This window comes from Triticum aestivum, chromosome 1B (genome assembly GCF_018294505.1).
Source record: "Triticum aestivum cultivar Chinese Spring chromosome 1B, IWGSC CS RefSeq v2.1, whole genome shotgun sequence".
Classification (NCBI taxonomy): Eukaryota; Viridiplantae; Streptophyta; class Magnoliopsida; order Poales; family Poaceae; genus Triticum; species Triticum aestivum.
Window position 1 is genome coordinate 686826769 of NC_057795.1, and position 17217 is coordinate 686843985.

Sequence of the window (17217 nt, forward strand, 5' to 3'; positions counted from 1 at the left end):
ATTTCAATATTAATACCAACATACCCCAATATGGATAGCATAAATATATATATTTATTAAACCTCTCAAGTTTTGCTACGTACCTTTTCGTACACATAAAAGCAATATATACACTAAAACATCGATGAGTACCACTTCGGATTAATACTTTAGTGACACCCACGAAAACTGAAAAATTTCATTTCTTCAGTTGTTTTAGAATAATAAAAATATATTATTTTTATGTGTAGAAGTGGCATGTCGCAAAAAAGCACGACGTTCATGATATTTTTCATGTAACCCACATTGGGCTATCCTTGAATTGTTGTGGAGGTACTGAAATATATGTGTACAATCTTTTGTTTAAGGGGATATCAGATGGCGCGGCCACATTATACTCCTAGGATTATACAAGAGTTGTCCTCAGACATATCTATGTGGTATAACTTATTTTTCGTGTGAATAACAAAATTGTTATCGGATGGAGATTTTGAGGATTATATATTAATCTGTTGTCTACGGTTAAAGAGCACGATGTGGGGCCGGAGAGCCGTACCATCACCATCACCAACTCTTATTTAGATAGAGAAACTCTAAAGAGAAGTCAAAAAAATATTGGCCAATTTATTTATTTTCCAAACTTTTGCTTTTATGTCTTTGGGTGACTTTGTTTGCGTCATATTTGTTGACTTAATTCATTAGTTCCCTACACTACATTAGCGGCAATTCGATATTTTATCCACTAAGTGTTTCGAAAGAATCAAATTTTAGAAATCTAATATTTTGGTAGAAAGTAAAAACTAATATTTTGGAAGAAATCATACAATCCGTCCTTATGCACACATTAATTATGTGATCACCCGTACGAAATCGTACAATCCATCCTTATGTACACATTATGCGAGAATACTTAAGAACTTAATTTGAAGTGTGTATTTATTTCCTCTGGGTCAAGTACTCATTTGGAGTTTGCCCCCTCCCTCTAGTAAACTATAAATATACTATATTTCTAACTCCTCATTGCAACTTATAGGTAGTTGAAAATTGGAGGAATCGGCTGGAGGGGGGCATGCAGTTGGAGCAAGTAAGTGTATGCACTCATATAGGGATAGAGTGCATGGAGCCGAACCCGAAGAAAAGACCGGCCGTACGGCATATAGTCGATAGGCTTGCTGAAATAGCAAGTATTGTCCAAACAGACATCACTGCTGCATCAGTTGAGCAGCAGGTAAGCTTCGAGCAGCACAGAATAGTAAGTACTTCTACAAATGAAATAGAGGATGGTGCACAACGTCTTCAAAGGCTTCAAAATGACCAATGCCAGGAGAAGGAAGATCAATGGTCAATACGGGGATTGCAAGATACGAATCAAGACCCGAAATACACAGGCATTTCAAGCTCTAACTCTGGTGTGTCCGAAAAGTTGAGAAATTTGAACATCTTAAACAGAAATCCACACACGGATTTCGTGAGGAATGGTGGATCTACAATGCAGCAACCAAATAGTTTAAAGATCTTCCTAGAGGAGGAGCTCAAGCCTATCTTACATACTGACAATTTAATTGGAGAGAATGAAAATGGTGTAGTTTACCGTGGTCAGCTCATAGATGGGACTGATGTTGCAATTAAAAAGTTACGTAATGGCATGTAAGGAACTCTGGATTAGGTTTGATCTTGGAAGGACAACACTTCCTTTACAGAACTTGAAAAACAGTATGCTATCCTCTGTATGATGTATCATATTGATTGTGGCTTGATATGGCACTGCAGGGGCCAGGCAGAAAAGGAGTTCAGAGTGGAAGTTGAGGATATTGGCCATGTAAGGCATGAAAATATTGTCTGTCTGCTAGGATACTGCGTTGAGGGAATCCACAGGTCAATCACTCTAACAATGTATATCTAGTTTTGTTTGTGCTCCAATATTTATTACTAGAGGTTACTTTTTTACACATTGTAGGTGGATGTGTGCAAATCTACTTTTTTACACATTGTATGGTTGTGATTTATTTCATCTCACATCCCTTAGTTCAACTTATTTTTATTCCAGGATACTTGTGTATGAGTATGTCAACAATGGAAACTTAGAACAGTGGATGCATGGCGCTATGCGGCAACACGGTGTTCTTACTTGGAAAGCTCGAATGAAAATTGTTCTTGGAATTGCTAGGGCGTAAGAATCAAATCATTTGCATGTTTTATTCTGCATAGTTTTAGTCGAGTAAGACATTTTCTGGAACTGAATGATATGCAGGCTTGCTTATCTACATGAAGCCATAGAACCAAAAGTTGTTCATCGTGATATCAAAGCAAGCAGCATCCTAATCGACGAGGATTTCAATGGGAAGCTTTCCAATTTTGGATTGGCCAAGCTGCTGGGTGCAGGGAAGAGCCATATCACAACTCGAGTTATGGGAACTTTCGGGTATGCCATAGTTTTTGTAATTTATAGTACTCCCTCCATTTTTGTATATACAAGGCCATAAATTCAAATCACAGGTACCAAGATAAAATTTAATACATGTCTTGAAACCTAACTTTTCTTCTCATTTACTGAGATCATTAATACACCACATGCATGCAAGAAATCTGGATGGAGGAAGTAGTTGAGTGTCATTATGACTACATTTATGCAAATATTAAATAAGTTATTAGTACGAGAAAAAAACATTAATTTTGTCTCGTTTACTGTTAGTGGCCTGTATAGATGCAAAATGTACTATATTTCATAGTGGTCTTGTATAAGTAAATGAAGGGAGTACTTGAGTTTAGTCATGGAAATATTTTGATATTCGCATACAGTATGAGGTTTTAAATGTTGAGGATTTGAGCGGTTAGTTTTGTAGGAGCACTTACCTTCAATTCTGATGCCATCGATCAGGTATGTGGCCCCTGAATATGCCAACTCAGGTCTGTTAAACGAGCAGAGTGATGTCTACAGTTTCGGTGTGCTGCTACTAGAAGTATTGACTGGGAGGGATCCTATTGATTATGATCAGCCAGCTAATATCACCATTAAATCATATATATATTGTTCTTTGGTCAATTTCGTTGTACGGGTTTGATATTGGAGAAAAATATTAGGGGGTGGACCTATGAAATGTTCCTTGATCCGCCACTGCTCAAGTTTACGATGCTTTCTCATACTCAGGAATACATACTAGTGAGTAGTGGCCATTTTTGTTCCAAGAGTAAAATAACATATACTAGGAGATGTTAGAATATATACATCGCGGGTGTGTTGGTCGGAGGAGAGCGACGAGGATCGGCTGCAGACTGGCCCAAGGTGCAGAGCAACGTACTAGCGCGTGAGTGCGGCGGCAGGCAGGAGGAGCCTCGAACGGATTCGATGGTGGCAGCGTTACATGAAGCGACACGAGTCCAAACGCTGACAAGCGTACATACGAGCGGGAGCGGCGGCGACAGATCAACCGATCGAAAATGCAGCGAGCAGCGGGTGCGCTGGTGTCACGCGGAGGCCGACTTGCTGGCCGAGCGTGCAGCTGGGCCCGATCAGCGGGGTAAGGCCACGAAGGCCGAAACACTAGAGCCAGCTCAAGCTTTGGGTTACGAGGGTGTTGTGGTGCATGTCTGAGGGTTTATGCAGCTTCGACACGACTGTGGCGCATGATTGATTCAAGGTAGTGTACACAGTGCTTGAAGTCAACAAGGCGTAAGGGTAGCTGATACCTCTTGAGCTTGTGTTGGTTTTCTTGAAAAGGAAAGGTGATGCATCAAAATAACATAAGTATTTTCCTCAGTTTTAAGAACCAATGTATCACTTCAGTAGGAGACAACACACAAGTCACTGAATACCTGCACAAAGAATTAACCACTTGCACCCAACGCGATAAAGAGGTTGTCAATCCCTTCACAGTCACTTGCAGGAATGAGATCTGATAGAGATAGATAAACGGTAAGTAAATATTTTTTGGTATTTTTGGTTTATAGATTGGAAAGTAAAGATTGCAAAATAGTAGATCGGAAACTAGCAAAATGTAAACGAGATTCAATATAATGGAAAAGAGACCCAGGGGCCATAGGTTTCACTAGTGGCTTCTCTCAAGATAACAAATATTACGGTGGGTAAACAAATTACTGCTAAGCAATTGATAGAAAAGCGCATAGTTATGACGATATCTAAGGCAATGATCATGAACATAGACATCATATCCGTGTCAAGTAGACCGACTCCTTCCTGCATCTACTACTATTACTCTACACATCGACCGCTATCCAGCATGCATCTAGAGTATTAAGTTCATAAAGAACGGCGTAACGCATTAAGAAAGATGACATGATGTAGAGGAATTAACTCAAGCAATATGATGAAAACCCCATCTTTTTATTCTCGATGCAAACAATACAATACGTGCCTTGCTGCCCTACTGTCACTGGGAAATGACAACGCAAGATTGAACCCAAAGCTAAGCACTTCTCCCATAGCAAGAAAGATCAATCTAGTAGGCCAAACTAAACCGACAATTGAAGAGACTTGCAAAGATATCAAACCATGCATATAAGAATTTAGAAAAGAACCAAATAATATTCATAGATAATCTTGATCATAAATCCACAATTCATCGAATCTCGGCAAACACACCGCAAAAGAATATTATATCGAATAGATCCCCAAGAACATCGAGGAGAACATGGTATTGAGAATCAAAGAGAGAGAAGAAGCCATCTAGCTAATAACTATGGACCCGAAGGTCTACGGTAAACTACTCATGCTTCAACGGAGAGGTGATAGTGTTGATGTAGAAACCCTCTGTGATCGAATCCCCCTCCGGCAGGACATCGAAAAAGGTCCCTAGATGGGATCTCACGGGTACAGAAGGTTGCGGCGGCGGCGGTGGCAACTTACGTGGGTCTCATACCCATCCGCCTCGATGCATTTTCTATCACAATCCGTGATAGACCTTTTGTAAAAGGGTCTGCCAGATTCTTAGCCATTTGGATATAATCCAATGTTATCACTCCAGAGTTTCTGGATTTTCTGACAGGTTTTAATCTTCTTCTTATGTGCTTTGTGGTTTTATATTGTCCTTTGAGCTCTTAGCCTTGACAATCACAGTTTGATTGTCACAGTTCATAAGGACAACCGGGACTGGTTTATCAACCACTGGCAAATCCATCAAAAGCTCTCGAACCCATTATGCTTCGACACATGATGTGTCTAATGTTGTGTGTTCTGCTTCCATAGTCGATCCCGTGAAGATCGTCTGCTTGCAAGATTTCCAGGAAACAACACCACCACCAAGTGTGAAGACATATCCACTTGTGACTTTCATCTCATCAGCATCAGATATCGAATTAGAATCACTATACCCCTCAAGTACCGCCAGGTACCCAGAATAGTGACACTACTGGAACTAGGATCTTTGCCGTCAGCCAGCTCTTTACCGTCAGCTAGCTGATGGCAAAGAGGGTCTTTGCCATCAGCTTGATGAAAACTGACAGCAAAGAACATGTTTGCCGTCAGCTTGCTCTTTGCCGTCCGCTAGCTGACGACTTAGAAGCTTTGCCGTCAGCTAGCCGACGGCAAAAAGGGTGGGTGGCCCACTAATGAGAAGAACTTAACGGCCACTTTATTTGCCATCAGCTAGCGAACGACAAAGAAAGTGCCCCACCTAACGGCCGTCCCCCCCGGCGCGACCCACTACCTAGGCTCTTTGCCGTCTGCTAGGAGACGGCAAAGAGATTTGACCTATCAAAAAAGGTCAGCGCCCGCGCCATCCTCTTTCTATCCCCTCTGTCTCTCTCCCCTCCCTGTGCCTGAGCCGCCCCCACTGCCGACCCCCACCGCCCCGCGCTCGACCCCCACCGCCCCCGCTGCCGCCGACCCCCACCGCACCCGACCCCCGAGGCCGCCCGCCGCCCCGCCGCCCCGACGCTCAGGCAGCCCACCGCCCCGGCGCCGCTTTGCCCCCCGCCGCCTCTCCGTCGAGCCGTCCGCCGCCGCCCGTCGCCGCTCCGCCCCCTGGTGATGTTCTGCCCTTTATTTTTTTTCTTTTTTCCTTGCTGTTTTAGTTGATTTAGTTTCGTTAGGTTATATAGTTGATTTAGGTTAGTTGATTTAGGTTAGTTGCTTTAGGTTAGTTGATTTAGGTTAGTTGATTTAGTTGCTTTAGGTTAGTAGATTTAATTGATTTAGGTTAGTTGATTTAGTTGCTTTAGGTTAGTACATTTAGTTGCTTTAGGTTAGTTTATTTAGGTTAGTTGATTTAGTTGCTTTAGGTTAATTAGTATATTTAGTTGCTTTAGGTTAGTTGATTTAGGTTAGTTGATTTAGTTGCTTTAGGTTAATTAGTATATTTAGTTGCTTTAGGTTAGTTGATTTAGGTTAGTTGATTTAGTTGCTTTAGGTTAGTAGATTTAGTTGCTTTAATTAGGTTAGTAGATTTAGTTTCTTTAATTAGGTTAGTAGATTGTATATTGTAGGTTAGTAGATTTTAGGTTAGATTTTAGGTTAGTTTTTTATATTAAGAAGAAAAGAAGAAAAAGTAGAAGTGAAGAGGAAAAAGGAAAATAAGGAAAACGAAGAAGAAAAAGAAGACAAGATGAAGAAGGAAAAGAAGGAAGAAGAAGAAAAAGAAAGATCGAGGGGGAAAGGAGTTTATTTTAGGTTAATTTAGTTTAGTTTAGGTAGCTAGGTTAGTTTCTAGGTTAGTTAGGTTAGGTTAGTTATCTTTAGACTAGGTTAGGTTAGTTTCTAGGTTAGTCAGGTTAGGTTAGTTATCTCTAGAATAAGTAGAAGGTGTTAGTTAGGTTAGTATACATGCATGTGCATGCATGGAGGACAAGTCTGGTCGAACAACGTGATGACTATGCAAGACAACTAAGCTAGTACACTACTTGTTTCTTGATCGCAAAGCAAAAGTGAACACTTGATAACGGCCGGTACAGCCCAAAACAGTGACCGGCCACGACAAGAAGAACACTGTACCACTCAAAGTCCACGCTTAATGCAAGAAACAGATCATGTGTTTGGTTGCTCGCATAAAAATGCCCTGTTTAATAGCATGGAACAATAAAAAAATATTGATACGTTGGAGACGTATCGGTAGCATGGCCAGCTACAAGGAGTCATGTTGAAGGTGGAGATGGAGTCTGATGGACGACTTCACTCTGAGCTGATGAATGGGCTACGACGTAAGTTAACGGAGAGTCGAAGCCTATTTCAGCGGGATAGCAAGAGACACGTGGATCGGACTGGGTACCAGTGGTCTGATGGAGATGTGATACTCGACATCGGTCGGTGATGATCGGTGGTTCTCTGCAGTGGGGGTTGAGGCAGTGTGGGCTAGCTACCCGGGAGACTCGACCAGGACAGCGGATGCTCGACGCGGTGATAGTGGCAAAACGTGCAGTAAGCACGGGACACAATGACAGGCCAAGGCACTGGTGGTCAGACATGTTGTCAGACAAATCGTGCAGGGGGTGCTGAAGCAGTGTTGACGAGTATCGGACTCAAGTTGGTGACTGGGTCTATCTGTGACGGAAGATGGACAAGAGTTGACAATGGATAATCTGAGAAAGTGGCGGAGAGTCTGAAATTGTCAAAAGTTGAAAGAGTACATGGCCGTATATTTTGTGGTGTTCAGTGCACATGGCAAAATGCGGATGACAAATATAGAAGGAGGCGGAGTGCTATAGCTGTGGGACATGGCAGAGACTATCCGGAAGAAGGGTGAGACAACTGCAAATTTGACTCAGGGTGACACGGGGCGACGGTGAAATTCCCTCAAGTTTCAGACAAGCAGTCAAGAAAGAGCGGTGACGTTGAGTTCAGATAACTCTTATATGTGGCGTCCAATATGTGAGTTATTCACTTTCACGCAGATTTGTTATCGGTGTGTGATGTGATTGGACAGATACTCCGGAAGTTGGGAGCACAAGGTAGAGTAACGAGGAACTTAATTTTGCTCGAGTGTTGACTGTGAAGAAGACGAGAAGGGACTACAGTTGCATGTGGAGTCACATGGAGTCTTGGAGTAGTATCGGTGCTCATGGCATATCTCAAGTACAATGTACATGGAGGTTCGGCGCATGGATGAATTCAAGGTAGTGAAGAATATTCGCCAAGGTAAAGTTTGTTAGAGTTGTGTCGAATATTATTGTACAAGGTAGGTTACAGTTGGACTTGGTTTTGGACTGTGTGTAGACAGGGTAGGAGTTGCGTCCTAATAGGATACTTGTATCCTAGGGCTCTCATATATAGCGGGGGTAGACACACGATGTAACCTATGCCAACATAATAGCACGGGCACGCGGGGGAGCTGGCGGCGTGTGCCGGCGCCTGGGCGACCGTGGTGCGATATTGTAGTGGTGTCATGCGGAGGAGCGCCCGTAGTCATGCCCCGGGGATGTAGCCATGATGATGAACCTTGTTAACAAATCTCCGTGTCGTGCCTTGCGTGATTTCTTGGTCCTCGGTAGATCGACTGAGATGCAATTTATTTCTGGTTTATGGGTATGTAGGGACGCACATGATCAACGATTTCACCAATCTCCCTCTCTATCCCTCATACATGGTATCAGCCTGGGCAAGGAAGTAGAGGTGTCGCCGCCACCCCTTTCCTCGACCCTCTCCCTCCTGATCTCCTCCCTCCCGATCCCTTCCCTCCCAATCCGATTTAGGGCTTCGAGCCGCCAATGTACCTCTCCTCGCTGCTGCCGGATGGGTGTGCTTGATGATGGAGGAGGTCACCCATGGGTGTGCTTGATGATGGAGGAGGTCGATTTGGTGGTCCAGCTGGGACGGGCGTGAATTTGCCAGTGAAAGCTTCGTTCAGCCTCGACCAGAACCGTTAACGGTGGCGCCCGTGGGCGTTGTTACCTCGTTAGAGGCGTTGTGGGTGATTCACGCTCCATGTATGCCCGGGGGAAACACCAGTTTCAGGCTTCTCGGATCGGATGATTGCGAGGTTCCTTCGTCGACATCCCCATGGGGAAACCCGCAAAAAAAAGACATCCCCATGGGGCATCATCTTCGGGATTGTACATCAGCTGGAGGGACAAATGTTTTGCTTGGTGGCGGGGCGCAGGTCTCCGTATGCTTCTCGTGCTGTGACCAAGGTGAAGAGGCGTGCCATCTACAGTATCGATGACGGCTAGCCTCGGCGCTGGATACCGTTTGATGGACACGCGTAGGAGGCTGGAGTTGTTCTGCGTCGTGGTGGCGTCGATGGCAGAAGGGTTTGGCAAGATCAGTGCATTGATTTCTCTTGAAGATGAGACCGCGGAAGAAGGCAGTGACGGATTCTACAGCGTGCGCATGCGGTGCATGCTGAGGGTCTGGTTGGTGCTCCCGGCTAATCGGCGGGCGACTTGGTGAGGCCACCGGATTTCTTGGTGTGCATGGCGCGAGGTCATGGCACATAATCAATCTTGTAGGTAGGGCGACAATTTTCGCCAGGAAGGTGTCTGTGTTTTTTTTAGAAAAGGAAGGTGGCATTGGGTTGATCTATATATTTATTTTGTAAGACCTTGTTGACTAATGCAATAAAGATGGTTGTGTACATTGCGCAATGCAGAGGCCGGAGTAATTCTCCTTTTCAGAAAAAGACATTCCTGGTCCAAACTCTAAAAATTAGGCTCTAGGCACAAAATAGTACTCCCCTTGTGTTTGAAAAGAAGGCCTATAAATTTTGTTTGAAGTTAAGCAGTGCAAAGTTTGATCAAATTTATAGGGAAAAACTATAAACATCTATAACACCAATTTACCACAATTAAATGCACACTAAAATTTATTTTCGTATTATATGTATTTAGTAGTGTAGCTGTTGATAGTTTTTCCTATAAATTTGGTCAAGCTTTACACAGTTTTGCTTCGGACAAAATTTATAGGCCCTGTCAATCACGAAGGGCAGCCACCTGCTTAGCACGGGATGATGGAGTCCAATGGCAAAATATGGTTTCCTGGAGGAGCAAAAGTCTCTATTTTTTCCAATCTATAGTACCACAAAAAACTCTCTTCACAAAAGATCACAAGGCTGTGGTGGGTGGGGGGGGGGGGGGGGGGGGGGGTAGTTCCGCCGGTGCAAAGGGGTATAAGGTAAGGCAAATAGAAAAAAAATAAGCATCTATCGCAATTGAATTATTTTCAATAAATTACATATTGCGAAAAAGCTAAATTCAAGAACTCATTAAATCCAAATCTATGTGTTGAAATGAAATGCATGATCTATGTATCTAGAATTTCTTGATAAAAAGGCATACTGTTAGATTTTCATAAATTTGCTCCAAATTTTATTTTTCAAGTGTTATAGTAAATCCCTTCTCTTTCATTGCGTAACTTAGAAAATAATTTGAATGATATAATTAGGAAAGATTCTCTAGAAGCAATATGTTAGAGCTGCAAGAAAAATAAAGACTCGTGCTACCTTGTTATAGATGCTGGGATGTTGACATGTTGTTAATCAACTATGCTCGCTTCAGTGTTTGTAGTAGTCGATAGGTGGTCTACGAATCTGGATACAATTTTTTATTATTTCTGGTGTTTGTTGTTTTGCTAGTGTTGAAGATGGATAGATCGAAAGTTTTCTCTCTCAAAAAAATCAACTATGCTGCTGGGAATGAATGTCAATTAAACTATGACTTGGATGCCCTGCAGGTGCATCTGGTGGAGTGGCTCAAAATGATGGTTGGCACGAAGAGAGCCGACGAGGTTGTGGACCGTGACATGGAGGTGAAGCCAACCGCATCGGCCCTAAATCGTGCCCTTCTAGTGGCACAGAGGTGCATCGACCCAGAACCGGAGAGAAGACCCACGATGGGTCGCGTTGTTCAGATGCTCGAGGCAGACGACCTCCAGGCCCCGGCCGATGGTAGTAGAGATAGCAGCAGCAGCAGGTTGAGCATTTCATGTGGGGCATTGCACTTCCTTTTGTCTAGGCGGTAGAGAGAGAAGAACAGTGCTGAACTGCTGATTGATCATCAACCCCTGAGACCTTTGTTGTTGCTTCCTTTCGGCACCTTGTATACTCTTCTTTTATATTGGCTCAGGATATCTCTCGAGCACTTGCAACATTTAAATAAAGTGGAGCACAAACTGGAGATATGTATCGAATATGTGTCATACTGCTATTATTATTATTTTTCTTTCGAAAAGGAAGGTTGAACCTCGGTCATGCTGTCATACTATCTACTAGATCATGATGGCACGCGTTGCTGCGCCCGTATATTTTTAGAAAATTTAGAATATTATGTAAACATTTGAAAAAATATAATTCAAAAAAACAAAGTTACATAAAGGATAATTTAATTATTCACATAATGGGAGACTTTCTGTCCCGTTATACTGTTTCTTAATCAATGTATATGAGATAGGCATCCCAATCTCACCAACTGAGAGACACAAAAACAAAGAAATTGACTATGTCAACGCCACCACCGAAGAAGCATACATACAGGATTAACGAATCATCCACAGTTGATTTGTGAATAATATATATACGGATACTTCTTACCATGCCTGACTTAACCCCAAAAGGCTAGGAATGTCCGCATCACACATTAACCCCAAAATTTTCCATAGTGATCAAGAATCTCACACTTTAGCCCAGCGGGTGGATATATAAGTAGTGATCAAGAATCTCAAAATTTAGCACAACGGGTAAGACGGTGGGTATAGAAGTTTTTCCCGGGACAAATAAGTAAGAGACTTGTATCCAAAAGAAAAGTTTAGAGACTAAAGCACTAGCAATGCTCACGGCCGCTGGGATGAACACGTGCACCTACCTTTTGGGCTAGGATCACGTTTCAAGCTTCATCATCGTGTGGGTTAAACGCACGCACCCGCCGGCCCAATAAGCACTCGTGGCCCAAACAATCACAGCTGGCCTAGATAGCTTCACGGAGCAGCGGCCCAAGAGAAACATAAGGACATCCAAGATCGACCTGATCGGATGGTTAGCGATGGCAAAGCGCCGTGGAGGCTCCTAGCTCGTTCTGTTATACTGTTTCTCAATTCCACTGCTATAAACATAGGAACATACTATCAGTCACTACATGCAAACAAAAGCACACATTTCATCATCTTTGGTGTTGGCTGCAGTCTGCAGCAGCTGCTGAAGGGTACCAAAACCTGTTAGACAGGCCCTGCACATCGGCATCCCAGGCGCTCCTCAGGGTGGTCTCAAGGGAGCGGTTCACCCCGCCGACACGCTGCTGCGAATCGGGCCGAACCGGGCTGCCCTGCTCCTGGTAGTGCAGCCGGTCGCTCAGCATGCGGCGGCTCATGCTCCCGGCGTCGCTGCTCGGGGCGGAGATGCAGCCGCCGGACTCCACCACCATATCGCCCTCCAGGATGCGGAGAACCTGACAAACAGGCAGAACATTCAGGAAGAAAGGTAAGCAACTACGCATGACACTGAAGATTGATCATACTGAGAGCTTCAGAGGGTGCAAATGTTTGTGTGGGAACATTTGACTGACATGTGACATGCGCGGCCTCGAATGCGGGTCGCGCCGTATGCAGAGGTTCGCCGCGTGCAGCATGCAGTAGACCTCGTTCTCGCAGAAGCGGTCCTCGAGGCGCGGGTCAATGAGCTCGTCGATCGCGTGCTCCTCCAGCAATGGCCGGGCCTGTTTTGCAAATGAAGGGAACAGGGTCAGAACATATTATAGTTATACCAGGAGAAGGTTCTTCCAATGAAGGCTGGGCCTGTCGACCCAGATGAATCGAAACAGCGCAAAATTCATTTTGCTTTCGGTTTGTGTTGCTGATGGAGCATGAACAGGTACACACAAAAAATACTATCTGCCAGTTTCATATTGGCTCATGGCGTAAACATCATCTGAATATATGGATTTTCCCTATATATATATATATATATATATATATATATATATATATATATATATTTGGTTGGTGAAAACTACCATTTAGCAGTGATCAGAGTGGTTTCTTACCATTAAACGGTGGAAAATAAATTCAGAAAGGAAATTATGGTAGCAGCAGTTATCTAATTATTCAGTGAGCTCACCCATTCAGTCAGGAACTGCTGGCCCTTGGGTCTGTTGATATCGACGGCCTTGCGTCCAGTGACAAGTTCCACTAGAACAACCCCAAATGAGTACACATCGGCCTTCTCGGTAATTTGCCCGCTCTGAGCATACTCAGGTGCCAGGTAACTGTACCCAGTAAAAGGGTTTTTCAGATTTGCCAAATTTCACAAATTATATACCTGACCAAGCATGGGAAAGTTGCATGTCTGATCACTCACCCGAATGTGCCGATGACTCTTGTGTCAACACCCATGTCTCCGTCAGGTTGCCATCTGGCCAGCCCGAAATCGCCGACCTGTCACACCATCATGAGGAAATTTCAGGCTCAAATGTAATGTAACAAGCCAAAACCTGGCATAGCAACGCCAATTGGAAGACAATTCTGTCACGCTTAACTGCATAATAAATCTACAGCATGACCAGACACTGAGTTTTATGAGTAACAAAGCCAGAAACAACAGTTGCAATAATCAAGTCTGGGGAGCTAAGATAACATATACTCCCTCTGTAAAGAAATATAAGAGTGTTTAGATCACTAAATATAAGAGCGTTTAGATCACTACTTTAGTGATCTAAATGCTCTTATATTTCTTCACGGAGGTAGTTCTTATTTAGCTTGGCTCATGATTAAGTTCCAAAATGAACAGGTATGTGGTAAGCCTTTATAGCATTGGAATCATGCAATGTTAACATGATTACAAAAAGTAAATTTCAATGCTGGCAACAGCCTTCTTTTCATCGTAACAAAGGCCGATGATCATTTCGTACCAGTGGCTCGAAATCATGCGTGACGAGGATGTTGTTCGGCCTCATGTCGCGGTGGATAATGCAGCCGACCCTGCATTCCTCATGGAGGTACCGCAGCCCCCTGGCGGCGCCAACCGCGATCTTCTGCCTGGCAGCCCACCCCAACGTCTCCTTGTGACGGCCTGACAGAGAGCAACAACCAATAAGTTCAGTTAGCAAGGTGCATTTTTCAACAGCTGAATTTGTCACACTGAGTTTCTGAGTTTTGCACGATAAGATTACTAGCTTACCATAGAGATGAGTGTCGAGTGATCTGTTGCAGATGTACTCGTAGACCAGCAGCCTCCTCTTGCCCTCGACGCAGAACCCGATGAGCATGACGACGTTGCGGTGCTGCGCGCAGCTGAGCACCTCCACCTCGGAGCAGAACTCGACGTCGCCCTGCGAGCTGCTGGCGAGCCTGTGCTGCTTCACGGCGATGGCCTGGCCGTCAGGCAGCACCCCTCGGTGCACGGACCCGAACCCGCCCTCGGCCAGGAAGTTGGCCCTGGAGAAGCCGCCCGTGGCGTGCTCCAGCTCGGCGTAGCTGAACCACCGCGGCGGCTTCCCGAACACGGGCGTCTTGTGCTGGCACACCGAGCACAGCGGCGGCGGCCCCGGCGCGGGGGTCCGGGAGAGGGACACCACGTCTCGCACGTTGCCTCTGAAGTTGAGGTCGGACCTGCTCCTGACGGCGCTGATCTCGGTCAGCAGGTCCAGCTTGGCGATCTTCTCCAGCAGCGCGTCGGCCGTCGGGGTTCTTCGGCGGGTTGGTGTGGGTCTGGGGGACGCGCCGGGTCGCTGCAGGATGTCGGCCATCCATGGCTGCAGCGACGGCGAGGCTGCCGCTGATGATGGTGCCTGAGGAGTTGCAGCTGTAGCTGATGCTGAAGCTTCACTCTCAGGGTCAGATAGTACATGGACAGTTTCTGCATGCTTGAGAGGGCTCATATCTCTTTCTGAAACACAAGCTGGAGTGGTGGTGCCGAGGCCTGAGCTTGCGGCGGAGGATGCTCCGGTGGAATCGTCGAACGCCTCCGTCCCCGGCGAGCTGCTGTCTGTTTCTGAAGCGAACAGTGGAGAGGTTGCAGGGTCTGTTGAGCTTGACACGGAGGTTGCATCGGCATTGATGGTGTCTTGTTTCTTCAGAGAGCTACCGTCTGTTTCTGAAGCACGCAATGGAGAATCGCCTGGGTTTGTTGAGTTTGACAGAGGAGATGTTCCCGCATCCTCGGATTCTTCTTCTGTCTTCTTCTTCATCAGAGAGATGCATGCTTCTTCTGAAGCACACAGTGGAAAAATTCCCGCTTCTTCTGAAGAACTTGGCGCGGAGGACGCTCCCACATCCTCTGCTTCTTCTTTCCTCAGAGAGATGCAGATGCCGGCCTCTTCTGAAGGTGAAGCAGACAATGGGGAAGCGCCGGGGTCCGAGGTCGACATGGAGGAGGAAGCTCCGGCGTCGTCGGTGCTGCCAGACGGCGTCTGTGAGTCCGGGCTGAAGCTCGGCGGCGTCACGGCGGGTCTCCGGACCGAAGCCGTCTCCTCGTTCGCACCATCTTGGGCTCTGGGCTCGGGCTGGGGCGGGGGAGCTGCCGGCTCCGGGCGTGGCTCCTCCGTGGAGCAGGCGAGGTTGAGCCGGAGCACCTTGGGCCGGGAGCGCCTGACGGCGACGATGTTGCACTGGAGCTCCTCCATGCAGCGCGTCTCCTCGACCTTGAGATCCCTGAATCAAGCAGCAGCAGCAAATGCAACATCACACCACTGCATTTTTAAACTGAAGAAACTGTCGAGCTGCTGCGCCAGTGTGATATTATCAGTACCTGTCGAGCACGACCCAGCTCGCCCGCGCCCGCTTCGCCTCGGCGGCCACGGCGCCGGGGCCCGCGCCGGCGACGATCCTCACCCTCAGGTCCACCTGCGCCAAGCGCAGCAACAGGAGGGAGGCACTTCATTCAGACAAATTTCAGTGGCGAAGTGACGAGCAGGAGAGCAGCGGGTAGCTGACCTTGGTGGGGTCGTAGAGGTCGCGGAGGGTGAGCGTCATCTGCGAGCAGAGGTCGGAGACGTCGGAGCGCTGCGCCGGCGCCGCCGCGTGGGCGCTGGCGCAGCCCCCCGCGAAGAAGGGGAAGCTCCACGGCTTTCTACCTGGAGCACGGACAAATTAAAGGGGAAGAAAGAACACATTCTGAGCATCCGTAACCAGGGGACGGCAACGATCCGGGGGAAGGGGAAGGTTAGGTGGGTACCGGACGTGGCGGCCGGCTGCGGCGGCGGCATGAGGACGAGGATGAGGACGGCGTCGCCGGGCCGCGCGACGTGCGCCAGCGCCCACGCGGCCGCCGCCCGGGGCACCTCCCTGGCCGCGGCCCGCGCCGCCACCACCACCGCCGCGCGCGTCGGCTCGCCGGCCGCCATCCACGGAGCGCGGTCAGGCTTCGAGCTTCCGCCGGCGTGTCCCGCTCGCTGGCTGGCTTCTCTTTTGGCAGCGCGCTGTTCGAATTTGGATTTTGGAAGTGGGGAGCAGACGAGCAGAGATGAGAAGACTGTCAGAGGGTGAGATGGTCTTTTTGTCCTGTCTTTTTCACGTCGTTTGAAAAAAAAGGGAGAGCCATTATTGCTAGCGCTACTCAGCTACTGGTGCTGTCACATTCAGTGCAAGTGCCAGTAATGCTGCTTTTTTTTTTTTTTTTTTTTTTTTTGAGGGGGGTGCCAGTAATGCTGCTGAGGGTACCATGATTATACCTAGCCATCAGTCGGGCCGGGCCGGGCCTACCCAAGCCCGACGTAGAAAACCTAGGACCGAGCCTGTCCCAGCCGTTGGCCCTAAAAATTAGGCCCAAGCCTGGCCCATCAATAAAAAAGCCCATCAGGCCTCATCCCGGGTCTTTTCCTAAAACAGCAAATATGGCGGGCCCAAGCCCAGCCTGACCCGGCTATCGGACTCAAACTCTAGGCCCAGGCCCGGCCTGCGGGCAAGGTCAGGTAGGGCCGGATTGGGATTTTTCAGGCCGGGTCGGGTTGGGCCGTCCGGGCAGGGCTGCCCATGGCCAGGTATATAACCATGATTAAGACAAGGACCAAATGGCCAAAACCCAGAGTGAACATTACATGGTTCACAGTACCACCTAAATAATATGCTACTTTGATGACTTTGTGTTCATCCATCCATGATTAATCCCTTTTCTTCAAAAAAAAAAAAATTTAAAAAAATCTTTGGTTAGTACTCTGAAATTGAGAAAAAATTATACTCCCTCCGATTCAGTACAACTTTGTACTAGACCTGCGTAATTAATATGGATCGGATGAAGTGACATACATGGTCGACTCTTGTATGAAGGTTCACGAACAAATGACATCCGTGATATGTCTGGCAAAAATGACAACATTGAAGTTGTATTTGAAAACACTGTTCGAAGGACTATAAGGCCGGATTGTATTTCC

The 17217-nt window shown here is 46.5% G+C and overlaps 2 protein-coding genes across 2 annotated transcripts in view; one reads left to right on the plus strand and one right to left on the minus strand.

Moving 5' to 3' along the window:
• Positions 1-10882, plus strand: part of LOC123082611 (U-box domain-containing protein 32-like) — a 13772-nt gene extending 2890 nt beyond the window's left edge. Inside the window, exons 6-12 of the mRNA XM_044504915.1 lie at positions 1013-1626; positions 1750-1854; positions 2027-2149; positions 2231-2401; positions 2858-2978; positions 8210-8218; positions 10595-10882. Coding sequence (XP_044360850.1) covers positions 1013-1626; positions 1750-1854; positions 2027-2149; positions 2231-2401; positions 2858-2978; positions 8210-8218; positions 10595-10882 — 1431 coding nt within the window. The remainder of the gene's footprint in view (positions 1-1012; positions 1627-1749; positions 1855-2026; positions 2150-2230; positions 2402-2857; positions 2979-8209; positions 8219-10594) is intronic.
• A 993-nt stretch (positions 10883-11875) lies between these two features.
• Positions 11876-16303, minus strand: LOC123149345 (putative proline-rich receptor-like protein kinase PERK11). Its single transcript, XM_044568990.1, has 9 exons — positions 16023-16303; positions 15782-15921; positions 15597-15691; positions 14028-15499; positions 13759-13919; positions 13209-13285; positions 12969-13116; positions 12418-12567; positions 11876-12300 (listed from the first exon to the last, which is right to left on the minus strand). The coding sequence occupies exons 1-9, from the start codon at positions 16189-16191 to the stop codon at positions 12016-12018; spliced, it is 2697 nt and encodes an 898-aa protein (XP_044424925.1). The 5' UTR covers positions 16192-16303; the 3' UTR covers positions 11876-12015.
• Between the last annotated feature and the right edge of the window lie 914 nt (positions 16304-17217).